This window comes from Peromyscus eremicus, chromosome 20 (assembly GCF_949786415.1).
Source record: "Peromyscus eremicus chromosome 20, PerEre_H2_v1, whole genome shotgun sequence".
NCBI classification, from domain to species: domain Eukaryota; kingdom Metazoa; phylum Chordata; class Mammalia; order Rodentia; family Cricetidae; genus Peromyscus; species Peromyscus eremicus.
This window is the reverse complement of record NC_081436.1, coordinates 23,056,321-23,084,088: the sequence shown is the minus strand read 5'-3', so window position 1 is coordinate 23,084,088 and position 27,768 is coordinate 23,056,321. Positions and strand designations below refer to the sequence as shown.

At 54.0% G+C, this 27,768-nt stretch overlaps 1 protein-coding gene across 2 annotated transcripts; it reads left to right on the top strand.

Annotated features, from left to right (window-relative positions):
* The first annotated feature begins 1,048 nt into the window (after positions 1 to 1,048).
* Positions 1,049 to 27,680, top strand: Syngr1 (synaptogyrin 1). 2 transcript variants are annotated; one of them, XM_059246943.1, is made up of 4 exons: positions 1,049 to 1,175; positions 20,718 to 20,955; positions 21,995 to 22,140; positions 26,184 to 27,680. In XM_059246943.1, the coding sequence occupies exons 1-4, from the start codon at positions 1,077 to 1,079 to the stop codon at positions 26,403 to 26,405; spliced, it is 705 nt and encodes a 234-aa protein (XP_059102926.1). In that variant the 5' UTR covers positions 1,049 to 1,076; the 3' UTR covers positions 26,406 to 27,680. The 2 variants fall into 2 exon arrangements, with proteins under 2 accessions (XP_059102926.1, XP_059102925.1); XM_059246942.1 differs by lacking the exon at positions 26,184 to 27,680 and adding an exon at positions 23,610 to 24,325.
* Positions 27,681 to 27,768: the final 88 nt, after the last annotated feature.

The following is a 27,768-nucleotide window of genomic DNA, read 5'->3' as shown; positions in this document are numbered from 1 at the left end:
CTACCCACAAAGATTTTTCTCTTGCTTTCTTCTAGCAGTTTTATAGAATCATAGTGTAATAGCTGCATCAGAGATTGCTCGTTATAGATGGGTATGGTAACACAGCCTGAAACACCATAGCTGACATAAAGAAGCAGGATCGGAAGTTCAAAGTCATCCCCGTCCACACGGCATGGTGAGTTCCAGAAGCCTTCCTAGACTACAAGAGAGTCTGTTTCAAAGACAAACAAACCCTGGAGCCCTTAGGTCAAACTGTTGGGATTTGAGGGGGGAGGCAGGATGATGATGATGAGGGCTAGGGTGTATTTACTGACCACCCACTGTTTGGGAGGTTTTTGGATATAGCAAACAAGACATAACCTGGCCAGCTGGAGCCCACCGACAAGCAGAGGAGACAATGGGAGAAATAATTACATAACTAATTACTGGATTAAGGAAAGAGGCAGGGAGCGGTGGTGGAGGGGGAAGGGAACCTCACGAGGTCTGTGGTTCCCCCCACCCCAGCCTTTGCCTCCCTTACGGTTCCCTCCAGGTTGGGGGGGTGCGCGTGCATGACGTCATCGGTGGAGCTAGGAGGCAAGGTGTTTCTGGGGGCCCGAGGCTCCTCTGCAGGTCTCTTACAGAGGGTCATTCCTGAAGCCAGCGATTCAGCGGCGCGTTCAGTGAGCCCCGTACTGTCGAACGGGAGCCCCTTCACTCTATTTGGGGCAGACGGCGACAGGAGAGGCAAATAAACAAACAAATAATGAAGAGGGGTTCCCTGGAGAGCTACAGCTTGGAGGGCACCCGAAGGCGGGGACGCGTCTGCACTTTTCTGTCCACACCCCTAATCGGTGCCACTTGGCAGAGGTCATCCCGCGGGCGAGGAGCGCGCCCTGCATCGAGACCCCCCACTCCGCAGCACACGCTCCCTGAGCACGCGCTTCCGAGAGCTTCGCCTGCTGTGCACACGAACGCCCCCTGGCGGGAGCCCGGAACCGCACCAGCCCGCGCGCAGGAGAGGGGGCGGGGGCGCCGCGCACGCGCACGGGTCCGCGGCGCGCGCCGAGCGGGGGGCGCCGCACGGTGCAGCCACGATGGAAGGGGGTGCGTACGGAGCGGGCAAAGCCGGGGGCGCCTTCGACCCTTACACCCTGGTGCGGCAGCCACACACCATCCTGCGCGTCGTGTCTTGGGTAAGGACGTAGCGAGGCGGGCTGGGGCGCGGGGCGCGGGGGACTGGCGCGACCTCACCTGGCCGGGGCGGCCCTGCCGGTGCAACGGATCCCGGCCGCACGCTGCTTCCCCGGCCCCTGCCGCCGGAGTTCCTCAGCCCCATCGCCGTGACCTCCAGGCTGTCGCTGCTTTGCAGCTAGCGGCTGGGCTCGCGCGCGTCCGTGGGGACGGAGCCCGAGTTCAAGGCCGCTTTTTGGGGGGCGCGGATTAGGGTGTGGATCTTCTCGCTAGGGCGCACCGCCGCACCTGCCACGCGCGTTCGGGGCGAGGACCTGGAACCAGGTTTTGTTGCTCACCCCGCACGCTGCGGAGCCCTGAGTCTGGAGCTGGATACCTGGGCTCCGCCAAGACCCGCATCTGCTTCGCCGCGTGACCTTGGGCAGGGAACCACCCAAGAAAAGATGAGGGGAAACGAGGGATTCAGTGCCGAGCTGGGTGGGGAGCGTCACTTCTTCTGTCATGCCTTAGTTTCTCGATTTATAGGGGTGGGAGGAGCCTTCTTGAGGCCCCCTTGGGCTCTGACATTTTATGAATCGGCAGTACTCCCACCCCCAACCCCAGCATACACCTGAGTAGCCACCTAGGTGTTGTCTAGAGAAAGGTCCCTTCCACGCAGTGGAGAGAAGGGAGGTTGGTCTGTCGGTTGCAGGAGGACCCCAAGATCTGAGTGGGGCTCAGCGCCAACCTGGGGGGTAGTGGTGGAGCAAAAACAGCTTGAAGGGAGAGGCTCTGGGGGCTTTGCACCCGAGGAAGAGGAGGCCTGTGGGCTCTGTCTGGTGTCCTTTGGGTTTGGCTGGCTTCGTGGAAGAGGGTTTTGCCTCTGCAGATCTGGGGCTCACTCCTGAAGGGCTAAGACCAGAAGAGCCTGGATTGGTGACACAGGTCAGGGACCCGTGGGGGTTGTGATTGAAGTCAGCTGTGACCTAGGCTTGCTGAGGCGCCCTTCTTTCCTGGTTTTTCGGGGCCATATCAGGATCTGATGGGTGGGATGGCTTGGGATTTATTCTGGTCTTAGGAAATGTTTAAATGCCCTCCTTTATGGGGAGCCTTGTTTCCGGCACTCTTTAGGGCCGTGCAGCCCAGATATATCCATGAGGATTTGTGACACTGAATTTATTTATTCCTGGCACTCCCTAAGTTGCAGAAGTCCCTCCCTACAGGCCCCTGGGTAAAGTGGGAATCCTGGTCAGGTGGGTTGACTGTGTGCCGCTTCCTCTGACCTCTCTGGGGCACCTGGCTGGGAGGTGGGGAAGCACACGCTTTGTGAGGGGGCGTGGGCGTTTCTTGTGCTTGGGTCATTTCTACCCGCGATGGCTTCATTTAGCAAAGCTTTATTGAGTCTGCCAGGCCCAGAGGGAAGGCAGCATGACTCAGGCTTAGCCCTGAAGCTCAGGGAGCCCACAGTCCCACTGGGGAGGGAGCCAGGACAGGGTCTCCCTGCTGTGGAATTGAGGTTCTTCATAGAGGTGATGTCATGTTGGGTCTGGTGGGATGCACAGGGCTTGCACTTGTATACATTGGGGTAAAAGGAGGACATGCTGAGCAGGAGGGAAAAAAATTAATTAGGTCTGGCGCCCACTCACTGATCTTAAGAATGGCAGGCAAGCATTCAAATTCAAGTCTTCCTGTCCAAAGGACTGGATTTCTGCTCCAGGGGAGATTGCAAATCCTGTAGTTTCTAAATTGGGTGTCAAGTCCAACTCTGGCCCAAAGGCTTTCATGTTTTAAAAATCTAGATAAAAAGCCTTGATCCTGGGTGGTGGCGGCACATACCTTTAATCCCAGCACTCTGGAGGCAGAGGCAGGTGGATCTTTGTGGGTTCGAGCCCAGCCTAGTCTACAGAGTGAGTTCCAGGACAGCCAGGGCTACACAGAGAAACATCCCCCCCCCAAAAAAAAAAAAGCTTTGAGTGAGTGACCCATGCTTGTAACCTCAGTATGTTGAGGCAGGAGGATCAAGAGTTCAAGGCTAGCCTCAATTACATAGCAAGTTGGAGCCAGCCTGAGCTACATGAGACTGTCTAAAACGAAGATAAAGACCCCCCCCCAAACACACACACACCTGATCATTAAAGTAATACCTGCTGGTTATTGGAAAGCACAAAAATCATGGTTGGTGATTGGACAACATGGGATACATCATACCATTGAAGTACACCCTTAGAAAGGGTGACCATGGGGCTGGCAGTGTGGTTAGTGGCAGACCACTTGCCTAGCAAGTGTAAGGCCCTGGTCTCCGACCTCGGTCCTGGGGGAAAAGGAAAAGAAAGAAGGAGAGCAAGCGGGGTAAATTTCATGTCATGCCGTGTTGTTTCCATTCCATCTTTTTGAATAGTCTGTGACATGTAGATACATTTTTTTTTTTTTTTTTTGGTTTTTCGAGCACATTCAGGAGTGGGTCCCCAATGTCCTCTCTCCTCTACTGTGGGGTCTGGCAGCCCCAGACTTCTCCATGGAGTTAAAGGAACCTGCGCTCTGGGTCTCAGGTGACCGATTTGTTCAGGTTTGCTGGAACTTTCCTGGCTTTAGCATAGCCCCAGATTCCCAGGCCACTCAGTCCCGTACAGGCTGGGACCACTGGGACCCAGGACTCCACCATAGCCATGGTCCCGGCGGCACAGAGACTGGTGGGTTTGTAGAGGTTGTACCACCACGATCACTTTTTCTGTTTTTTTTTTTCCAAAAGATGGCCTTCAGACCCTTACAGTACAAGCTTCGGGGCCTCACTCAGCCTTGAGCTTGTGGACCTTGAGTCCCTGGAGCCCCTTGACCCCAATGGGACAGAAGAAGCAGGGCTTCCCAGAACCCACTGAAACTGTCTTTACACTTCCCCCAGGCTGGGCAAGGCCAGACTGCACTTGGTGGGGAAGGCTGGGTTGGGACATTGTCCATGGCAACTGCAAGCTGTTGCCTCCATCTGCTTTTTACTTATTTATTTATTTTTTTAAAAGGCAGGGTCTTTTATAGCTCAAGCTGGCCTCAAACTTGATATGTAGCTGAGGATAACCTTGAACTGATTCTCCTGCCTCCACCTCCCTCTAGGATTGTGCCACAACACCTGCTCTTGTTGAGTTATGGTGATGGGACTCAGGGGTTCATGCATGCCAGGCAAGCGGGGGTGGGGGTGGGGGATGGGTGGGGGGGGCGGGGGGGTTCCCCCAACTAAGCCACATTCTTAGCCCCTTTGAAATGTTTTTAAAGTGTAATTTTTTTTTTTTATGTCTATGTGTCTATGTGTGTGCACTTTCCTGAGGGGGACTGAGGACAAAAGAGATCATCTAATACCCTGGAGTTGGAATTAGAGGCGGTATGAGCCTCTTAGGGTGCTGGGAACTGAGTACCAGTCCTCTGAAAGAGCAGCAAGTTGTCTTAATTGTAGAGTGGTCTCTCCAGCACCTTCCGCTTTTTGTTGTCTTTTTTTCTTTGGAGACAGGGTTTCTCTGTGCAGCCCTGGCTGTCCTGGAACTTGCTCTGTAGACCAGGCTGGCCTCGAACCCAGAGATCCACCTGGACTAAAGGTGTGCGCCACCACACCCAGATAGACTGATTTTTTGAGGATTCAGGGAGAGTTCTGTAAGTATGGTGGAGGTCTTTCCCCCACTTTTTTTTTTTTTCTTTTGAGACAGGATTTCTCTGTGTAGCTCTGGCTGTCCTGGAACTCACTTTGTAGCCGAGGCAAGGCTAGTCTGGAGATTTGCCTGCTTCTGCTGGGACTAAAGATATGTACCTCCATGCCTGGTTACTTTCCCCCATTTTTTAGATTACAACAGCAAGCTCAGCCAGGTGACTCTCCAGGTCTAGGAACGTCCGAGCTGCAGGGCTTCATATTCCTTGTGTTCTCTGCAGATGTCTCTGGGAGGCCTGCCTTGCAGTTGCTGCTGGGGCAGGTGTCCTGGCTGGACGTATATGGTCATGTCCAGCCTGCTTTCTCCCAGCGCCAGGCACAGCTCTGGCACCTAGACAGGAAGGCCTGACATTTATGACTGTCCATCCTGGAGCCCTCCTGGCCTCTCTGATTGGGCCCACTCTTGGGCTTGCTCTGTGTGTCTCTCAGGTCTAGGGTGTGGTGAGCTGTACACAGGCGTGTAGGAAATTGGGCCTGTGGGTTTCTGATGTATGTTTCGGTACTTTCCTTGGTGTGTAGACAGCTAGGGGCCTGAGGGGCCTGAGAGCCTGGGCTTTAGCCTCAGCAGCAAATCTTTTTCCTAGCCTCTAGCATCAACTGTGGCATGCCGGGGATTGGAGACCCTGGAAGGTTGTGGCAGTGGGAAGCTGGGGAGCTCTTCCTTGCTTGGTTGGTCTCTTTCCCCCGCTTATTATTATTATTATTATTATTATTATTATTATTATTTTGTGGTCCTGAGCTTCATGCATGCTAGACAAGTGCTTTAATACTGTACTATACCTTCAGCCAATTTTTAACTTTTTTCTTTGTTTCTTAAGACAGGGTTTCTCTGTGTAGCCCTGTCTGTCCTGGAACTCTGTAGACCAGGCTGGCCTCAAACTCAGAAGTCCATCTACCTTTGCCTCCTGTGTTCTGGTCTTGAAGTCGTGTGCCACCACATCTGGCTAATTTTTAACTTTTTTTTTTAAGGTTAATTTTTATTTATGCATATATGTGTGTGTTTATGTGTGCATATCATGTGAGTAGGGGTGCTTACAGAGGCCGGAAGAAGGCATCAGATCTCTTGGCCAACTTATGTGAGTCATGGGAACTGAACTCTGGTCTTCTGGGAGAGCAGTGAGTGCTCTTAACCACTGAGCCATCTTTCCAGCCCCGATTTTTAACTTTTTAGGTGAGACAGGGTCGTGTGTGTGTGTGTGTGTGTGTGTGTGTGTGTGTGTGTGTGTGTATGTGTTTCAAGACAGGATTTCTTTGTGTAGCTCTGGCTGGTATTGAAGGCGTCCACCACCACTGCTTGGCTTGAGACAGGGTCTTGCAGTTTAACCCAGGATGTCCTGGAACTTTTGATCTTCTTGTCTCTTAATGTCTAGGATTAGAGGTGCGTAGTCCAGTTCTTTGGTTTTTTTTTTTTTTGTTGTTGTTGTTTGTTTGTTTGTTTGTTTGTTTTGTTTTTTCGAGACAGGGTTTCTCTGTGTAGTTTTGGTGCCTCCCTGGATCTCACTCTGTAGACCAGGCTGGCCTCGAACTCACAGAGATCTGCCTGGCTCTGCTTCTGCCTCCCGAGTGCTGGGCTTAAAGGCGTGCACCACCAATGCCTGGCTGCAGTCCAGTTTTATCCCCACTTCAGATGGCAGCTAAAGCCCAGAGCCAGTTACTGGGGGTGCTGGGATAGGTGAGTGAGTCCTCAGCCCCATGACCCAGAGAAGCAAAGCTGAGTCTGGGGGAAAGGCCAGGAGGACAGAGAGGAGAAGCCAGGAGGGGAGGGAGGAAGGGAGAGCAGATAGCAAGGTAGTTGGAGAAGCCAGGCTTGGACGCCAGACCGGAAAAACCTGCTGTCCTGGTGGGAGAGAAGGTAAGCAGGGCACAGGGCAAGTCTCCTCCAGCCGGAGTGGCTGTGTGACCAGAGCAAGATGTTCTGTGAGCCTCAGTTTCCCCATTCATTAAGTAGGGGGAGGACAGTGGCTTGGATTTTGTTTTATTTTATATGTATGAATGTTTTGCCTGTATGTATGTTTATACACCACTTGTGTGCCTGGTGTGGAGGTCAGAAGAAGACATCAGATCCTCTGGAGTTATGGATGGCTGTGAGCCGCCCTTGTAGGTGCTGGGAACTGAACCTGGGTCCTCTGCAAAGGTTCCTACTGTGAGCCATCTCTTCAGCCCCATGGTATGCCCATCCTTAAAGAAGCAATGTCAAAAGGCCGAGGAGATGGTTCAGTCGGTGAGATGCCTGCTGTGCCAAGCCTAGTTTGGATCCCTAGCACCCTTGTAAAAGCCAGATGTAGTAGCATGTGCCTGTAACCCCAGCACTGGGTGTGGGCAGAACACAGGCAGGTCCCTGGAGCTCTGCCAGCCTAGCTGAGTCAATGACCTGCAGGCTCACTGAGAGACCCTGCCTCAAAAAAAAATAAAGTGGGGAGCAACAGAGGAGGACACCCTGTGCTGACCTCTGACCTCCACACGTATGCACACACACACACACACACACACACACACACACACACACGAACAGTGCAGCAGAGGGAGGCTCCTTGGCACACAGGTGTGAGCAGAGCAGAATGTTGCTGGAGCTTGGCAGGGTGGTCATACCCCCTTATTTCTGGGGGAGCCTTCTTTTCCAGGCACGGAGTTTGGCTCCTCTCCTCTGTTGAGGAGGCAGGTGCAAGGGAGGTGACTTGGAGGAAGTGGTAGCACTTTGTCTGGTAGGGCTCCAAGCTGTCAGCCCAGGCTGGGACCGTGAAGGAACCCCAACAAGCGAGGTTTCTCAAGTAACCTGCAGTCACGGAGCAAATGGACATGGGCTGTGCCCCGAGTCCTCAGCTTTCCCATCCCTCCTGAAGCCCTAACCGGTGACCTCATGGAAATTGCTCTGTAACCTGGTCCGCCCTCCAACCCTTGGACCCTGAAGCCACTCAGTGGGGGCCGTTCACTTCTTCCCACCTTCCGTTTGTCAGGCCTGAGGTGAGCAGGCTCAGGGGCCTTCTGTCCCCAAGCCTCCTCCAGCTTGGACCGCCTCGCAGCCCTGAGACCTCCCTTCCCTTCTGACCCGCCAGTTCCAGGGTGATTTCCCCGGGCCTCACACACTGTCCCTGGCCTGCCGCTCTTCAGTTCTGGTCACTGTGCCTGCTTCTCTCCCCCTCTCTCTTTTCACACCTTGGTCTCCCCTCCTCCGTGCCTTGGATCCTCATCTGGCACATCCACGGCCACCAGCCACACCCTACACTGTGTGCATCCACATCCCATGTCCACTCGTCCTCAGCCCTCTTGTTTGTCCCCTCACCTGATTCCTGTCGTCTTGGACCTTGGACCTGGGAGCCACTGACCCTCTCTGTGTCTTACCCTCATCCCCCAACTTTCTTGTCTCTCCACCTTGGGCCCTCAGTAGTTATGTGTCCCTGCTCTGGCACGTCTGTGCAGCAAACAGGGAGCTGGCCCAGGGCAGAGCTGGGAAACGGGGTTGGATTTAACACAGCTGTGGCTCTTGGATATTGTCCCTCTCACGTGCTCAAGTTCCTGTGTCTGCATCAGGAGCTTCTCCCCTCACTCCTCGTGCCCCTCTCTGCTCTTGCCTGGCCTTTCCCCCTCTTCAGTGTGGGAAGCCACCCGCTCCCCATTTCCCTGGTCCCTTGCAGGACTGAGAGCGCTCAGTCTGGTATAGCATTCAGCAGGCTCCCTCCCTCCCTCCCGCCTCTCCCTCCGGTCAGGCTCATCCATGACCTTCACATTGCCAAATCCTGTGGCTGATTGTTATAAATGGATCTCCACGGTGCCCGGCTGGCAGCGAGGGCCTCTGCATGCCCTTCCACTGAATCCAGATGCATCGGATGTGGACACTCTGTCCTCTGACTTAACCTGTACTCTGAGTGTGTTTTGCCTGCACTAGGCGGTGAAGGCTTCCACACTGATGAGGGAAATACGGTCCAGAGTCCAGTTAAAATATGGTGGTAAGTGTGGAGAACCAGGAGGAAATGCATACCCTGGCTTTGAGACAGGCAGGTGACACTCGAGCCAGGAGTTGATGGCATAGGGGCATAGCAGAGCCAAGTTGGGCTGTAAGCCTTGGGGACAGGGAGTCTGTCAGAGCCCCCAGTGCTGGGGTGATGGCTGCCTTCTTGGGAGGACTCCACCCTGTGGGTCTGTGAGGTGGGACTTGTCCTACTCTGCTCCCTCGTTTTACGAGAACTGTCACCTCCGCTGTGAAGCCTTCCTGGGTTCCCCAGCTTGCTCCCTGCTCCTCGTTGCCCTTGTACACTGGGCAGATAGCTGAGGAGCGCCAGAGCTGCAGCCTCTTCCACTTTGAGTGTCTCCAGAGGGGAGCCCGGGCTAGGAGAAACGGCGGTGTCAGCCTGGGGCTGGCATCCTGGCAAGGTGAGAGCCAGCAGCTAAGTGGTGAACCCTGACCTCACTAGCTGAGGAACTCCAGAGCCTCGGTTGTCCCATCTCTGAAGTGGATTCACCAGGGCCCACCTTGCTGGGTGGACTGGGTGTTTAGGTCCAGCTGTGATGGAGTCAGACAGTGTGGAGACGTCTCCACTTCTTCCTTCTTCCTTCCAGAAGGGGCAGAGGTGGCACTGATGGAGCAGCCCTGGCCAGTCAAGGCAGCCAGCCCTCTGGGTCTCAGTTTTCCCCTTCTTGGTGAGGCTTCGGGGGGCCCTGTGTAGCCTCAGGAGGGAGATGTTGGTTCACATCTCAGCACTCAGTGCAGCTGGTCCCTGTGCCCTGCCCAGCCAGCCTACCCTCCGCTACTGAGACCACGTGAGGACAGCCTGTGGGAAGATTACCACCTAATCCCCAGGGGCCACATCTAAGGCTGCAGGGGAGGAGAGAGAGGCCCAAGCTCTCTAGGCTTCGGAGCTGCTGCGGTCACGCGTCCCTGTACTGGCTTCTCTGTTTCCCTCACATGATCTTGTGGGCTGTGGACTTGTCTGTAGTAGGGCCCTTGGCAGCCTGGCTCATCTCTGCACGGTTGCCTGGCCAGGGCCCAGGAGGCAGGATTGGGGCTCGGGAGGGGGCCAGAAGCCAGCCTCGGCTCACGGTAAGTTTAGGGAGTGAGCACCTTGGGTTCAGGGGTGTGCACGTGGTACTACCGGCCAGAGATACTGGGTTCTTTCCTGGAGCTCGGCACTGCCTATGTCTGTCACGCTGGCTCCTGCTCCCCTCCAGGCCTCTCCTGACCTTCCTGCTGGTTCTGGGGAGACTGAACCCAACAATTGAGCTATAGGGAACAACTTACGTAATGATGTTACCAAGGACGCTGATTGGAAGCTGCCCTGGATCTGAGCGTCCTGAGGGCTTCCTGGGGCGGTGTGGTTCCTGTGGAGGTTCAGATGCAGGGGAGCTGGCCTCCTTGGGAAGATCTGGGGAAAGTGAGGCATCCTGAGCCAAGGGCCAGCCAAGGGCAAAGGCCTTGAGGTTTTATAGCCTCAGGAGGGTGAGCTTGATAAGGAGCCAGAGGAAGAGGGTAAGGGCCACAGTGGGAAGGGTGACTTCACTTCCTGGGTAAGTGAGTGTCAGTTTAGCAGGGGACTAACTAACATACCCAGACTTAGGTTTAAAGAGAACATCTGGTGTGACTGCTGTCACTGCTGAAGAGCTGTGGAGGTGGCCTGGATCCAGGGTGGTAACATGAAGTGTTGCAGAGTTATGTAGGGAAACTGAAGTAACAGGCCAGGTGGCCAGATTGGTTGGGGGTTGAGTTCCGGCCCAGGTCTGGGATCTGGTGGGTAAATGGGACTCTGTGTGTGAGTGGTGGATGGGAGTCTTGGAAGAGGCTAGGGGCGAGACCCTTGCTTGGGTCAGAGTTGTGCTGGGATGAAGAGGGTATTTGGGACTAGTGATATCTGCCTAGCTGTCTGGGGCTTGGGACTGAGTTAGAGAAGGCCCTGGGGTGGTGAGCACGCTGTCTGGCTGCCTGCACCAAAGGCTGGGGACCAGGCTCCTCCCAGCCACCTGGCTGAGGAATCAGTGTCTGTGCAGGGCCAGAGGAAGGTGTCATTGGGAGCTTAACGGGCAGGGGTGTTTACCGGATGCTATCTGCAGCTTAGCTGGGTAAACCTGGCATTTATCTAAAGACTTTTCCAGACTAGTGTGGTGGCACATGCCTGTAGACCCAGTACTCAGGAGGTTGAGTCAGGGGGACTGTTGTGTGAGTTCAAGGACAGACTGGGCTACTAGAAACAAGTCCTAGTTAAGACCCTGTCTCAAAAAGAAAAAAAAAGGGGGGGGGCTGGAGAAATACATCGGTGGTTAAGAGCACTTGCTGCTCTCCTGGAGAGCCCACCCAAGTTCAATTCCCAGCACTCAATGTCAGGTGGCTCACAATTGCCTGTAACTCCAGTTCCAGGGGGTCCGATAGCATCTTCCGGCTGCCTTGTGCACCTGCACACACATGGCATACACCAACAACACAAATAAAAATAAACCTAAACATAAGGAAGGACAGATTTATTAGAAAAAAAAAAAAAAAAAGGAAAGGAAAAACCCACCTTTAATAGCTAGGACTTTGGGACTTTGGCCGGGCGGTGGTGGTACACGCCTTTAATCCCAGCACTCTGTGGATCTCTGTGAGTTCGAGGCCAGCCTGGGCTACAAGAGTGAGTTCCAGGATAGGCTCCAAAGCTACACAGAGAAACCCTGTCTCGAAAAACCAAAAAAAAAAAAAAAAAAAAAAAAAAAAAAAAAAAAAAAAAAAAAAAAGCTACACAGAGAAACCCTGTCTCGAAAAAGACCAATAAACAAACAAATAAATAAAATGCGGCTGGGGGAGAGGTTGGGAAGGGGAGCTGATCTTGGGGCCCGGCATTTGGCACAGGCACAGGCCTTGGCCATTTGTTCCCTCTGGAAATTGGACTGGTTGCTATCATGGTGTCCCGGAACTGGGGTCTGAAATCTGTCCCTCTTTGGAAACAGCTGTAAACAAAGGGATGCTGGCTGTGTCCTGAAGTGCTCTGGAGGGGCAGGCGGGGTCAGGGGCCATGCCCCGCCTCCTGCTGAACCTCAGCTGTCCTATTGGGTAGCAGCAACTTTGTTGGGATACATGGGTCTCGATGAGGATTAATGGTCAAAATCTGTGAGGTACTTCCTATTGGCTTCTGGCCCTCTGGAGCTGCAGGCTGGCACAGAGTCTCATGGGGAGACAGACAGTAAACATCCCAACCCCTGGGATCAGGATGGGGAGAGCCACCAAGGAGGAGGTGTCCAGAAGGCTGCCAGGGTCACCACATCCTAATAGGGTCTCCAAAAGTGAGAAGGCCTTGCCTTGCTCCTGTTAGATGCAATAAGGAAGGAAACAGCGTTCTAAAGGGGAACAGCGTGTGCAGAATTTTCCAGCACCCTGCAGTGATGCCATCCTTACCCTCCAGATGCTGACAGGGCACAGAAGTCAGGAGTCACAGAGGCTCAGGACTTCTGGGGTGTCTGGCTCTGCAGTAGCAGCCCAGTATCCTGAAATTCTCTAATCTGGTTTTTCTCCTGGCTTGCTTCTGAGTTGCCTGTGGTAAGTCTACCCCAAGCACCATCTGCGATCTGTTTTTAAAGACAGGATGGATGGATTCAGAAGCAGGTGGAAACCATGACAGAGGCATGCTGTTCACCTGGGCATTTCCTTTCTGTTTCCTTATTGTATTCAGGGATGACTGCCATAGCACACATGTGGAGGTCGGAGGACAGCTTTAATTTTCTCTTTCCACCGTGTGGATCCTGGGATAGAACCCAGGACTCCAGACTTTGACAACAAGCACCTTTTACCTGCTGAACTACCTCACCAGCCCTTCCTTACCATTTTCTCCAGCTAGTGGGGAGAAGGTTCATTCTGAACCTGCCATGGTCAGGTGCCCCCCTTGGGACCTACCCTCCTGTCTGGGTCCTCTGCTGTTTTTGGCCCCTGGTTCTGCCTATGAGGACCTTTTTTTTCCCTTCCCCAAGGCACAGCCAACTACCACAATGCATATTCCCGTGTCCTGGCTGCTGCTGGATGCATATAGAGTTTCCTTCTGGTTTAGTTTCCGGTTCTCTGGTGTCTGCTTACGCTACCCTGTGTCCCCCGCGGTTGTTGCAGATCTGGCCTTAACGAGCTACCCAGGGAGGCTGCCTGGCACCGAGCACCAGTTTGGATTCAGAGCTCTTGGCATGCCGGTGCTGGCTCCACCGCATCCTGGGTGACCTACTGAGTCCCCAGGCACAGTTCTGAGATAGAAACGAGTATGTCAGTCTGGTGGGTCTGAGCATCTTATCGGTACACACTGTAGACCCTTTCTCTCTCCATATCTGTGAGAGGCTGAGCAGCGACCTCTGTTCCCCACTCAGATGAGATCATTGCTGCATGTGAGGCTGAGGGGATCCTGCAGGGGGCTCTGGAAACCTCCCGAGACTGTAGGTCCTTGAAGACTGTCTGTCTGTAGACCTGGGCCTGCAGGGTGTATGGTGTTTTCAGGTGCACACCTCTCTGTCCAGTTATCTTCGAGTCCACCCTTCAGGTCAGTATTCTTCACCACGTGGGATCTGAGCACATCTGCAGACTGCACCTTCCTTGCAGACCAAGCTCCCCCAGTTTGCTCCCTGGCTCTTTCCAGCCTGGATACTGCAGGAGCTCCCTGCAGTCTCTCTCTGAGCGGTCCGGCGGATTCTTTGCAAACCCGGGTCAGATCAGGTCAGTTGCTCAGCTGCTTGAGTCTGCATTGGCTCCTGGACCCACCCTGGCCCCGGGGGCCAGCCTTTGCTTATCTTGGTGACCTTAATTCTCAGATGTCTTCCTCTGGCTCTGTGTCAGCTTCCCTCATCTTCCTCTCCACACAATGAGTTTGTTTACATCCTAGGGACTTTGTGCTTGTGGTTCCTCCCTGGGCCATCATTTTTGAGATAGCCTATTGGTTCCCCATCTTTGCTGTGGCCTGGCTCAGTGGTCACTTCATCAGCTACCCAGTCTGTCTCCTCTTACAACACTTAATGCTTCTTCATGGTACGTTTCAAACTTACATACATGTCTGTGTCCTTCAGTGTGAACAGGGACCTTGCCTGCCTTGTGGCTTTGGTATGGGTGCACATATGAGGTGCTCAGGAGTTGCCGTTACGTGAATCAAATACTGACCTCTAGGAAGAGGCCTTCCAGGCCCACCCCGATGCAGTGCAGAACTGGGTATGTGACACAGTCAGCTCCTCGAATAGTATACCCCTACAGTTTGTGTGCTCTCCCTGAACCTGTCACAGAGACCAGCATTAAGTTTGGGTGGGACCTGTGCTAGGAACAGTCTCCAAGGAAGACCTAGAAAGGGGCCTGCGACGGGAAGGAAGAGGAGCACGTAGCTGAGGGGGAGCGGAGCCCCAGAGGTGAATGGGGCTGGTACCCAGTTGACCTCTATACCCAGAAACTCAGGACGTATCCAGATGGTAGAGAGGAACCCCAGAAGTGACCTTCCAACTGTCGGGTGGGGACACATTAGAGGGAACGGGGCTAACGGGAAGGGGTCTGTGATTCAGAGCCGGGCCTTGTCACCCAGCTCCTTCAGAGTCCCGTGCTTGGTGCACCCGGAGACAGTGGCCACCCCACGGTCCATCAGGCCTGTGCCCAACTGATCACTGCATCAGCCCCTCTCCCTCCCGCTCCTCCGCCGTATCCTCGGCCCACCTCCAGCCTCTCTGCTTCCATTCCTCTGCCTGGATGATGTGTGCCCCAGGTCCACGCAGGGCTGCGTCTTTCTCAGTCCGTCTCAAAGGGCCTGGCTTCAGGGCTCTTCCCTGACCACTGATGCATCTTAACCTTTTCCAGGACCTGCTGTCACCCTAAGCATCTAGTCCCCTTGTTATACATCAGTCCAGCATACCTCTGACGGTCACTTGGGTGGTCCCCCGTGGGCCTGGCATGCATGGCCTTCATTCCTCACAGTACGTTGGGAGCCCTGGGCTGTTGTTATTCCCCTTGAGTTTGGGTTCAGAGGGGTGAAATTGCATAGCTAAAGTTGCTATGATCCAAGGCCAGGCAGGGATTCTCTGATTGTACCCTACAGGGTCACTCCCCACAGGAAGGGCCTAGTGCCCTCAATGTCCCTTTCTGTAAGGTTTCAGGTACCAAGAAGCCTACAGTCTGTGCTGAGTGCCTGACCAAAGCTGGAGGCTGCTGCTGTTGTGGGGTCACAGGTTGCCCCCATTCCTGTTTTGGGGGGTGTTTTGATCTTGCTCCTCACCTTCCCGGTCACACATGTTTCCAACCCTTTTTTTTCCTGGCCCTCTCCAAGGACTCCCTGCCTGGTTCCCCTTAGAGACCCAGTCTTAATGGTTCCTCTTCAGCTTTCCCCAAGGACCGGATTTCCGCTTGCCTGCTTCCGCTCCCAGCTCCTCCTCACAGCCTCTGGGGAGCCCATTTTCCTTGTTTTTGACAACTGGGGCCCCCGTGTTGTTCTGAGCTCCTCCTGCTGCAGTGGCGTATTTTCCGGCCACAGGAAGCATGCATCCCTTGGCAGTATTGCTCAACAGAGGCCTCTGGCGTTCCTTCTTGCCCATAGCCTCCAGAGAAGGAAAGCCGCCTGAAAGGACCTCTTTCTTAATCCTGTGAGGCATGCCCTGCTCCGGGTACTGGTGTGCAAACCTTCCCAAGAGGAGAGGTTGGTGTTTTGTTTGTTTTTTTAAGTGCCCGGATGGTAAGTACCTGACCTACCAATGAACTGCGTCTCCTGTGTATAGACGTGTCTGCCTGAGTGTGCCTCGGCGCACATGTGGAGGACAAAGGACAACTTGGCGGAGTTGTTTCTCTCCTTCCACTTTTATGTGGGTCCCAGGAATCGAACTCGGGTCACCCAGCTTGTGCTGCAAGTGCTTTTATCCTCTGAGCCTTCTCTCCAGAAGATCATTTTTCCAGAAGACCATTGTCCAGATTTGAATGCAGATTTGAATGCAGCAGGCCTGTCTGACCCCTGTGTCTGAAATCTCTCTAATCAAGAGACTTTTCCACTCTTGCTTCTTGGGTAGTATCTGGGGATGTGCAGGACCTGGCCATCTGCTACAAGAAGTCTTGGATTGTTGCAGCTGCCAGACCCAGATGGTGGTGCATAGAGACTGACTAGCAGTTGCTCCAGGCAGCTGTCCCTCAGAGCCTGCCCCCAGCAGTGTCTTGGAGACCCTAGCTTAGGCCACTCTCCTCCTGTTCCCCTGAGCACCAGCGTGGACTCAGTCTTGCTGCCTTAGCCATTGTACTGAAGTTGCAAATTACACCAAAGCTGCCTGCTAGCCTAGCCATACCTCACCACCCGGTCCCCTGGGTCCCTGGCAGCCCTCTCTTTCCTCAGGTCCTCCACCTGAGGCTGGTGTCAGTGTGGGACACTAGACTCCAGAGGGTCACTTGGTGTTCTGAGTCTCAGTGTCCCTTTTCTGTCAGCCAGTCTAAATCACCTTCTGGGATTCATGGGCTCTGGTAAGGATGTAGAGGCAGCGAGTGAGCCAGGAAACCCTTCACGGGCAGGGCTGTGGTGACCTGGGGCTGACCCAAAGAATGACCTCCATTCTTTTTGTTTGCTTTTGTTTTTCGAGACAGAATTTCTCTCTGTAGCCCTGACTGTCCTGGAACTCACTCTGTAGACCTGGCTGGCTTCGAACTCACAGAGATCCACCTGCCTCTGCCTCCCGTTTGCTGGGATTAAAGGTGTGGGCCACCGCGGCTGGGCTACCTTTAGTGTTTTCACGTTGTGGGGCATTGCCTAGTGCCCACCAGGCGATCACTCTCGTTCCCCCTCCCCCCGCCCTCTGCTCTGTTCCTGTTTGGCCTCTGGGGAAAACAGTGGGTGAAAGAAATCACATGGAGCCTTGTGGCATGCTGGCACACACCTTTAATCCCAGCACTCGGGAGGCAGAGACAGGTGGAGCTCTGAGTTCGAGGCCAGCCTGGTCTACAGAGTGAGTTCTAGAACAGCCAGGACTGTTTCACAGAGAAACCCTGTCTTGAAAAACCAAAAAAAAAAAAAAAAAAGGACAAGAAAAAGAAGTTACTGGTTGCTAAGCCAGCTCTTGACATGGGCCCGTTGGTTCTCTGAGGAGAACAAAGTAAAGTTTTATGGAAACTGAATGGGGACAAAAAGGTCAAGTAAAAAGGATTATTGTAGGTGATCAATGATAATGGTTGACTTGGCTGGTGGTAGAGGCGGATTTTATTTAAGGTATAAAATCACTGGGGCTTGGGGATTGGTCTGGAGTAGTTTGAAATGTGTCCTCTAAAAGTTCAGTTCAGCCGGGGCTACACAGAGAAACCCTGTCTTGAAAAAAACATCAAACAAACAAAGCAAGCCCAGGGCCTCATTCATGCCAAGCATGAACATACGCTAAGCGTGTATTTGCTGCTGCACCCCGCCCCTGGTCCTGTGTCTGGTTTCATTGCTTATTTCAGTACTTTGTTCCTTTTTATGGCCCGACCAGAATCCACCCTGTGAAGGGCTGTGGTTTCTGTTTTCACTTTTCCTTCGGTGTAAATGTAGGCCGCCATCTTCCGTGTCCTGAACCGTTCCGTCTCAAGCTCGTTCTTTCTCTTCCCGGGGAAGACCTGCATGAGTCCTCTGCATGCAGCTTTGCCTGTCCTCTGTGTATTGTTGTGCTCTGCACCCTGTAGAATCTTGTAAAGTGCAGCCACTTAGCGGAGATTCATGCTAAGAAGTTCAGACATCACAGTGCGCTGAGGCCTCGAGGGAGTCATGAGGCAACAGTTGAATAAGACCGTTGTTGTGTGATAGAAACTTCCCACATGCAGGAAGACAGGACAAGAAAACATTGCAAACGGTCCTTGGCTCTTCCCCTGTTCTGTATCATCTGTGCCTTACTAACCCTCCTGGGTTGTCTGCTGTGGCAGAGAGCGTGCCTGGCTTATACTGAAAGATAGTTCTTTTTCTTTCTTTTTTTATTTATTTATTATGTGTACAGTGTTCTGCCTACATATATGCTTGCAGGTCAGAAGAGGACACCAGATCTCATTATGGATGGTTGTGAGCCACCATGTGGTTGCTGGGAATTGAACTCAGGACCTCTGGAAGAGCAGCCAGTGCTCTTAACTGCTGAGCCACCTCTCCAGCCCGAAAGATATTTCTTTATATACAAATGAAAAGTAGGGGCTGAGGAGATGGCTCATCAGGTCAGAGCACTGGCTGCTGCTCTTCCAGAGGCCAAGGGTTCCATTCTCCGTACCCACGTGGAGGCTCACAGCCATCTGTGACTGCAATCCCAGGAGGAATCGGGCGCCCTCTTGTGGCCTCCAAAAGCATTGGTGCACAGACAAACATCCATGCTAATAAAATACTTTTAAATAAATGGGAAGTAGGGCTGAGGAGATGACTCAGTTGGTAAGTTCTTGCTATGTAGGCATGAGGACTGAGTTTAATCCCTAGTATTCATCTACAAGCTGGGCCCAGGGACATGAGCCTGTAATACCAGTGCTGGGCAGGCAGAGACGGGAAGATCTCGGGGACTCACTGGCTAGACAGTCTAGCCGAATCAGTGAGCTCCAAGTGGAGCGAGAGATCTTGTTCCTGAGAGTTAGGTGGAGCGTAATAGAGGCAGACCCAGACACTGCCTTCTAGCCTCCCCACACATGTGTGCGTATACACACAGAGAGGCAAAGCAACGGTAAGATGGGACTGGACAGCAGCAATCCCTCCAGCTTCCGTCTCCTGCTCACCTCGGGCCACACTTGGGTGCAAGCCTTTTTGAGTATCTCTCTGAGATCTGAGCTTTCTCCATCCACTGTGGTTTCCTTGGAAGAAGAGCAGCCCAAGGAGAAAGCATGAATGCTTGGAGCCCATTCCTGTCACTTACCAGTTGTGCAGCTTCAGGACATTCATTGATTGACACCAGCACCTCTGATAGCCTCATCTACAGATTGCTAACGATACTGCTATATTAGCTAGCCACTGCCACATAATAAATTGCCCCCAAAACGTATGGCCTAAAACAGCGGCCACAAGTTATCTCAGTTTTTGTGGGTCAGGAATCTGCTAAGGTGGGTGCCATTGCCTCCAGGTCTCTCACCGGCTAAAGCCACGGGGTCACCCAGGCTGACATGTGGTCCCATGTGATGACCGTACTGTGGATACGTCAGTTTCAAGTTCACAAGCATGGTACTGTAGGTTTCATCCCACCCCCACTCCGTGGACTGCTGGTGGAGGGCTTCAGCTCCCTTCTGGCTGTCAGCCGGAGACTTCCCTCTGCTCCTTGTCACAGCAGTCGCCTTCCAGTAGAGCAGGCAGGGACGGGAGGCCAGAGAGTGAGTGACGTGGGAACCAGAAGCGATACCTCATCACTTAAATTATCCTTTCATAATTTCATACTTACATAATGTACTTTGGTCATATTTCCCCCAGTTAGTCTTTTTTTTTTTTGTTTTTTTTGTTTTTTTTTTTTGAGACAGGGTTTCTCCATGTAGCTTTGCGCCTTTCCTGGAACTCACTTGGTAGCCCAGGCTGGCCTCGAACTCACAGAGATCCGCCTGGCTCTGCCTCCCGAGTGCTGGGATTAAAGGCGTGCGCCACCACCGCCCGGCGCCCCAGTTAGTCTTTCATCTCCCTTCTGCCAAACTCCTCCTTCTAAACAAGCTCTTACCTTCATGTCTTTGATTATTCCTATTTTATTTATGTGTGTGCGCATTTGTGTCTATGCTATGTGAGTGCAATGTCCGCAGAGGCCGGAAGAGGGCATCAGATCCCCTTGGAACTGAAATTACAGATGGTTATGAACCACCCCAAATGGGTACTGGAAACTGAACCTGGGTACCTCGCTCTTAACCCCTGGGCTGTCTCTCCAGCCCTGTGTCTTTGCATTAAGGTTGCTTGCATGAGCACAGTAGGAGTTTATTTACTTGGCAAGGGCAGTTCACCATGAGGAAAATGGCTGCCCTTTCCCCAGCAACCACTGGGCCACCTGTAGCTCTTCGGAGGACAGTGGGGCCTCATGAACCCAGACTTTTGGGGGCGGGATTCAAGACAAGGTTTCGCCTGCCTCTGACTCCTGAGTGCTGAGATTAAAGGTGTCAACCACCACCACCTGGCTTTTTTGTTTGTTTTGTTAAGACAGGGTTTCTCTGTGTAGCCCTGGCTGTCCTGAAACTCACTCTGTAGACCAGGCTGGCCTCGAACTCACAGAGATCTGCCTGCTTCTGCCTCCCGAGTGCTGGGATTAAAGGCGTGCGCCACCAGTCCCAGTTCTGCCCAGACACTTTAACCACATTTTGTCTATTAGAAGCAGATCACTGGGTTCAGTCACTGTTGAGTGTGGCCAGCAAGAGGTAGGGTCACTAAAGCCTGAGCTAGCTGCCAGTCCAGCTGAAGTGATGAGGGTTGGCTAAGACTGTAAGTGAGGTGCCTCATGGGATGCATCTGGCAGGATTGTTACCACTGTGAGTTTTTGATTTTGTCATTTCGTTCACCTGGGGTAGGACCAGGACTTGTGGCCTGAGACACCAGACTAGAACAGCCCTAGGCAGTTCAGAGAGGAACACAATACCGGGCTGGGCTGGTGTTAGGAACTGTAGATATTGACCCGGAGGACTGGGGATTGGCAGGCAGGGTTATAACTGAGGGGGACCCAAGTTCCCCACTCTGGGGTCCAAGCTAGCCCTGGGACCTTTGGTGTCAGTGGCAGGAGGGGCCGAATGTGCCGTCAGAGGTCCCTTAAGCCTTGCAGCACTGTTAGGAAGTGGTTGATGCTGACCTCAAGTGCTGTGACCTCAAGCAAGCTGCCCTCCTCTGGGCTTCCTGCTCATACCTCCCTGCCGTGTGTCCACAGTGGATCGGGCGATCACTGACAGGGTCGGGCTTCCTGCTCATACCTCCCTGCCGTGTGTCCACAGTGGATCTGGCGATCACTGACAGGGTCGGGGAGCCCGGCTGTGCTCACACCTGCTCCTCCCCTGCAGGTTTTCTCCATTGTGGTCTTTGGCTCCATTGTGAATGAGGGCTACCTCAACAACTCGGAGGAGGAGGAGGAGTTCTGCATCTACAACCGGAACCCCAATGCCTGCCGCTACGGCGTGACTGTGGGCGTGCTGGCCTTCCTCACCTGCCTGCTCTACCTGGCGCTGGACGTGTACTTCCCACAGATCAGCAGTGTCAAGGATCGCAAGAAGGCTGTGCTGTCGGACATCGGTGTCTCGGGTGAGCCTGCTCGGGTGGTCCCCCTTAACAGCATGTGGCGAGTTTCCTCTTCCACCCTCCCGCGAAATGTAGGTAGTGAAGCAACAGACTGGGGGGGCCATGGCTGATGAGGGGAGGGTCTCAAGTCAGCTCTGGGCTCCATGCCCTTCTGCACCACTCCCTGGGGATCCTGGAGCCTTTCCTTCCTTTGGTCCTGGGCAGGACTACCACCACCCTTTACTAGTCTTCCACCCTTGGGAGTCCCAGAGTCAGCCTGGTAGGCACTTTGGGCATGATTAGGTCTGTGGGCCCTCCTTCCAAAGAGACTGGGGACCCTTTGACCTTCCAGAAAGAACTAGGACTAAATGACTATTCCCCAGTTTCCATGGAGTTCCCAGAAGCTCCTCTCAAGGGCAGGATGGTACATCCCAGGCTCTGTTTCACACAGCTCTGGGGAGACCCTGGGTACCCACAGATCTTGCTCTTCTACCCAGCCACACACCTCAGCTTCAGAGGGGCTCCATTTGCCGGGGGCACAGGGCGTGGGAGGGTGGGGGTGGGCTTCTGGAAGTTGCACACATGTGGAAGTGGAGATCCAGGCCTTAGGCTGTGCGGCCACTCTTGTCCTTGTCCCAGATGTCCCCTCCCCAAGTTCTCCAGAAGTCTAAGCAGGGCCGCTGCATCCCGCCTCTGCATCAGCAGCTGGCCTTCCAGACCAAGGCAGGGAGGTGGCAGGCATTAAGAGAGACCCCTGAGCTGGCTGCCCACCCCCTCCCCATTGTCCTCCCACCCCACGGCTTGCCCTGTGCTCCTCGCCCTGTGCATCTACTTGCCTTTGACCTGCCCTCTCTGTGGTCCCCCCTCACCCCAGCTCTGTCATTCCCAATCTGCGCCTTCTCCTTTCTCCTTCTCTCTGCTCTACCTCCTTGCTCATTCATCATTTGGGGGTCGGGGAGCATGGGAGCATGCTCTTGAACGGTCCCCCTGTTCCTGGGTACCCTGTTTTCTCCCCCTTTTCTGTGTGTGTCACTGACCTGTGGCCTGGCCCTGGGCACCCCAGCCTTCTGGGCCTTCTTCTGGTTCGTGGGTTTCTGCTTCCTGGCTAACCAGTGGCAAGTCTCCAAGCCCCAGGACAACCCTCTGAATGAAGGGACGGACGCAGCCCGGGCCGCCATTGCCTTCTCTTTCTTCTCCATTTTCACTTGGGTGAGTATGGCGCCTGTAGACTCCCCACTTGCCCCAGCCGCACCCCAGGCTATGGCCTGATGTAGTAGATAGGCTGAGCTCCGCTTCCTGGAGGGAACCTCGCTCCACCCACAACGCAGCCCAGACTGGTCTTGAACTCAAGACCCTCCTGTGTGTCTCTCTCCGAACACACGCCATGCCTCTGCTGCTCCGTTTGTTTTCTTTTCACACACTGAGTCTTCACTCATGGGGGCTCCCGACTTCAGGAGGAAGGTTCCTATTGGCTCTGCTTCCAAACAGGGAAACTGAGGCTCAGGCACTTAGCAATGTGTTTAACTTTTTGGTATTTTGTTTTTTGAGACAGGGTTTCTCTGTATAGCTTTGGTGCCTGTCCTGGATCTCACTCTAGACCAGGCTGGCCTCGAACTCACAGAGATCTGCCTGTCTCTGTCTCCCAAGTGCTGAGATTAAAGGCATGGGCCACTACCACCCTGTCTGTTGTTGTTTTCCTTTTCTTTCTTTCTTTTTTTTTTTTTTTTTCAGAGCTGAGGACCGAACCCAGGGCCTTGCGCTTGCTAGGCAAATGCTCTACCACTGAGCTAAATCCCCAACCCGTGTGTTGTTGTTTTTCAAGACAGGATTTCTCTCTGTAGCCCTGACTGTCCTGGAACTTGCTCCAACACACCCAGCCTAAAACTAAAATTCCTTAAAACAGACAAAAAATAATCTGGGCAGTGGTGGCACACTCCTTTAATCCCAGCACTCAGGGGGCAGAAGCAGGTGAATGTTTGTGAGTCTGAGGCCAACTTGGGCTACAGAGCAAATTCCAGGACAGCCAGGGCTACAGAGAAACCCTGTTTCCAAAAATAAAAATCTTGCATACGGAGGAAATCGTATTTAGGGGTCCAACATGCTGGAGCCTGTCCTTTTCGGGGCTAACCCAAGGTCTCAAGGACTCCACGTGCCACAGCCAGGCTAGCCCCTCTTTGCGTGGGTCTAGGTCACGTCCGTTTCCTCCTTTCCTAATCTCCCTCCTGTTGAGAGGTTGGGTCTCAGCAGCTCCCTCTTCCCAAGGCCTCTTCCTTGTCCCACTGCACCGTCCTAAGCCCCACATTCTTCAAGAAACTCCTTGAGCTGCACATAGTCGGCTTTCCCTGTCCCTACTCCCCCTGGAGGGACTTCTTTTTCTTTTTGAGGACCCCAACACCCATCTTCTGGGGCCTTCAGCAGCCCCCAGTATTGGGAGCTAGAATTTTGTGGTTCCCGGAGGCCGGCCATGGTAACCATAGCTCTTGATGCCTTCAGGGCTGGGCAGGGAGATCAAAGTGACCCCAGGGGATCTCAGTTGGGAAGAAGGTATCTGGAGAGTAGGCCTTCCCCACCCCTGCCTCTGGCTGAGATGGGCGGAGCTGATGGACTGGTGCTGCCCTTCCTGAGGCAGCACTGCCCTTCCACCTGCTCAGTGGCCTCACCCCTGTTCTCTCCGGCAGAGCGTGACTGCAGCCCTGGCCGTACGTAGACTCAAGGACCTTACCTTCCAGGAGGAATACAACACACTGTTCCCTGCCTCAGCACAGCCGTAGCCCCTGAAGGGCAGGGCATCCACGCCCCAGCAGGGCCCAGTTGCAGGAGTGGCCCAGAGCTGGAGATGCCTGACCACTAGGACAGGAAAGACAGGATGAGGCTAGCTGGAGGAGTCAGCTAAGGCTCGCCACTGGCTCACCCATGATGCATTGCTTCCTCTGTTTATTCTTTACATTTGTTCCTTCAGTAAACATTTATTGAGCAACTATTTTGTGCCTTGTGGATTAGACAGGTCCCTGGTCCCAGGAACCTATAGGCTGGGAAGGGAAAGATAGCCAAACTTCTACAAAGTGGGGTGAGCTCTTAGAGGGTCTGAAGTGCCTCCGTGGGAGGGGTTGACAGTGTGATAAGCTGTCCATGATTGTGGTGTGAAAGGCCAGCTTACTGTCCCCCTGGGGTGACTACCTAGAGAGGACTGGCCTGGAATGTTGGAGGACCTTTGGCCCGGCTCAGTTTTCCTATGCTGTGTGACCGAGAGTAAATTGTTGCACCTCTCTGAATCTTAGTCAGTTGTCCTAGCCTGACCGATAATGGATGAACTTCTTCAGGCAGCTGAGCAGGCTGAACAGGGGCCAGCACAGGCCTTGGCACAGGAGGCTCAATAAATGTCCGTTTTGTTGTTCGTCTGTTTGCTCATTCATTCATTCATTCATTCCTTGAGTAAGGTGCATCTCCATAAACCCTCCTCGGGGAGTGGGTCTTGTAGTAAGTACTTGTCTGCCTAAAGGCTGCGGCCTCCGGGTCCTCCTCACTGCCTCCTTTGGGCCCCCAGAGCCTGGGCGGCACCCACCTGTGCTTGTCCCCTTTCTGTGGGGGATCGGGATGCAGTGGGGACAGGCGGACCCCAGAGCACTGCCTCTGCCCTGCTGTAGCTGAATGCAGAGAGTGAACCTGCAGGCACTGGAGGCATGCAGTTACACACAGCCTGCTGCCTGGTGAGATACCACGTGGAGTGCAGGTCCCAGAGCACTGAACAGAGTCCCTCAGCCCCCCTCATAACTGCTGGGCCAGGTCCTTCTCTCTTCCTGTACGTGGCCCTTTGTACCGGCTGGCCAAGGTCGATATTGACTCAGGGGCAGGGGACTAGCCACGGACAGCCTCCAGTGCCTCTAGCTCAGGGGTTCTCAACTTTCCTAATGCTGGAACCCTTTAATACAGTTCCTCAGGTTGTGGTGACCCCCAGCCGTAAAGTTATTTCATTGCTACTACTATAATTTTGTTACTATTATAAATCATAACTTAAATAACTGACATGCAACCCCAAAGGAGCGGCGACCCACAGGTTGAGAACCACTGCTCTCGCTGGCGGCCTCTCCCTTGGAAGGGTCTGTGGAAGTCATTGCTCTAGTCTCCTGCTTCTGTACAGGCATCATGAAGGCAGAGAGTATAGGGAGAGCCTGGCCTCTATACCTCTCAAGGAGTCATCCTATTTGTTTCCTGTCCTCTAACCACAGCTCCAGAGAGCCCTGACCACTCCTGAGTATGTCGCAGGCCAGGGCCCCCGTGTTTGGGGCTGAGTTTCGGCACTCCCCCTCTCTGCCTTCATCTTCTCAGCCGTGACCTGGGACCGTGGGCCAGCAAGGCCTAGGGAAGGCTTCCTCTGTGAGTTGCAGAGCCGATTTGTTGTTTAGGTCTCTGTGGTCAGCATCCTCTCTCTGCCTGTGGCTGCAGTCAGACCTTTCCTGTACTCCATGCTGAGAGAAACCGGACCCAGCATGTGTCGAACAGTCAAGGTTCTGATGAGTCCTGTGGTTCTGAAATGTGTTCTACGGCTTCATTTCATTTCCCAAGCTTGTCTGGCCATGTGTTTCAGCTAGAATTAGCTTTAGTGGCAAGTGATTTCAATTCCAAAGAATAGTAATTTCAACAAGTTCCAAGTCTGGAAAGATGCTGCAGGGCTTGCATAGTGGCTCTAGGTGTCCCTTCAGTGATGAGACACATCCTTATCCCTTACCCGTCACCCATCCTAGTGTGCTTCAGCAACCAGAGCTCCAGCTGTCACAGCTGTTTTCCAGGTCGTAGACCTGAGAGTGGGACACGGAATGTGGCTGTGCCTCATTGGCTGCAAGTTAACCCCATGACTGTGCCTAGCTGCAAGGGAAAGAAAAAGACGGCTTTTAGGAGATGCGCAGAGTTCTCTGTTTTAGGTGGCCTTTCCTCCCATTTCACATAACACCCCTGAGAACACAGTTTGGCCGCAGGCTGTGGGCCTTTGGGCTATCTTAACCTCTGAAGTGGAGTCGTCTTGGCTTGGGACACCTGGGGCAGGTGACTTCTGAGGTTCTTTATGGATGGATGATGTGGTCCTGGGCCTCGGATGGGTGGGTGTGTGAACAGTCCTTCCCCTTAGGCTTGGTGCATCGAACATCTGTAACCGTCTGTATCCTGTCAACTAACCTCTACTAACCCAATGCTCTTGTCTGTCTCTCCCCTAACCATCCCTCCCTCCTGTCCTCATCCCTGCCTGCTCCCCATCCCAGGCGGGCCAGGCTGTGCTGGCCTTCCAGCGGTACCAGATTGGCGCCGACTCGGCCCTCTTCTCCCAGGACTACATGGATCCCAGCCAGGACTCCAGCATGCCTTATGCACCGTACGTGGAGCCCAGCGCTGGGCCGGACCCTGCTGGCATGGGTGGCACCTACCAGCATCCAGCCAACGCCTTCGATGCTGAACCCCAGGGTTACCAGTCGCAGGGCTACTGAGCCCCCATGATGGTGGTGACAGTGACCGCCTACCCTGTCCCTGTCCTGTCATCCTAGCTCCCCTTCCAAACACCCTCTTCCCTCCCAGGTGACCCTGCCTAGCACCTGCTCAGCCTCCAAGTGACTCCACTGAGGCCCAGTGCAGCTGGGGTGGGGGAATCGGGGAGCCAGGTGGGGTGTGTCCACATGTGTGTGCAAGCGTGTGCCCAGCAGGGGTCTAGAGGGTGGGGCCCAGGGGTCACAGTCATTCATTATGTCCTTGAGCATTCACTGAGCACCTACTGTATGCCAGGCCTTGCTCAGCTGGGGAGTGAGAGAAATGGGGAGGGAAGGTGGACTGAGAAGGCCCTGCTCCAGGTGCAGGAAAGGTAGACAGACAGACAGACAGATACTGGAAGTTTGGCTGCAGGGGGGTTCAGCCACAGGTGAGTGTGGTCAGTCACAGGATGTGGGTCATCATCTCCTGAATCCTTGATATATAACAGTCCTCCTGGGATTGCCAGGGCTATCTCCATTTTATGGTTGAGGAAACTGAGGTCTGAGAGGTCAGAGTACTCTGTCTAAGGTCATTCAAGCAGCTGAGGCCACATCAAGGTAGGCCAGATACAGAGCTCCTGCCGGCCTGCCTCTCCTTATTTCCTTCTCCTACACCTAGGCTTTGCCACTCAGTGTTACTCTGATTGGGGGAAGGGGGGCGGTGCTTCAGGACTCGAGTCCACTGAGACACCATGATCTGCAAACCAAGGACCTCCTCTGCCTCAGCTGCTTCCCTCCATTCGGGTCCCCTCCTCAGTCCTGGTCTTCTAGAGGGCTCCCCAGACCTGCCCCTGTCCCCTTGTGTTGTTCCAAGCTCAACAGGTCCCACAGGGAGCTCCTTTGGGGTGTGCCAGCCACCCCCTCTGCAGTCTCCCAAAGGAGTGGAGGCCGCCCCTGCCCCTTGGAGGGCTCCCTGAGCCTTTGCTCATGGCTGGGCAGACGGGAGGCCAGGTGGGAGTGGAGAGTGGCCCAAGGTCCCAGTGAGGAAGCGGTCGGTAGAGCTGGCCTTGCTGCCTAAGTTGATTGATTCCCACGACCCGGAGGGTGACTCCACCCTTGTCACCGCCTGGCACACTGTTCTCTCTCTGCTTGTCTGGGTCAGTCAGGGTTCAGGACTGGAGGAGTGGGCGGCCAGGCCGGGAGCTTTCGATTACAGGATCAGTTTGAGTGCAGGTCACACTGCCCCGGGTGACTCACAGTTGAGACACTGCAGGGTAGGCTCAGGGAGACCTTGAGCCAGGGGTGGGGGTGGGTGGGGGGGATACCAGGTGATCGCAGAGACAGGGGAGAGTGGGCGGGGCCTAAGGGGACAGCTCCCCTCTCCGTC

Coding starts and splice junctions, on each gene's coding strand:
- Syngr1 (XM_059246943.1), top strand. CDS start 1,077: ATGGAAGGGGGTGCGTACGGAGCGGGCAAAGCCGGGGGCGCCTTCGAC. Junction 20,956..21,994: donor GTCGGACATCGGTGTCTCGG/GTGAGCCTGCTC, acceptor TGGGCACCCCAG/CCTTCTGGGCCTTCTTCTGG. Junction 22,141..26,183: donor TCTTCTCCATTTTCACTTGG/GTGAGTATGGCG, acceptor TCCCCATCCCAG/GCGGGCCAGGCTGTGCTGGC.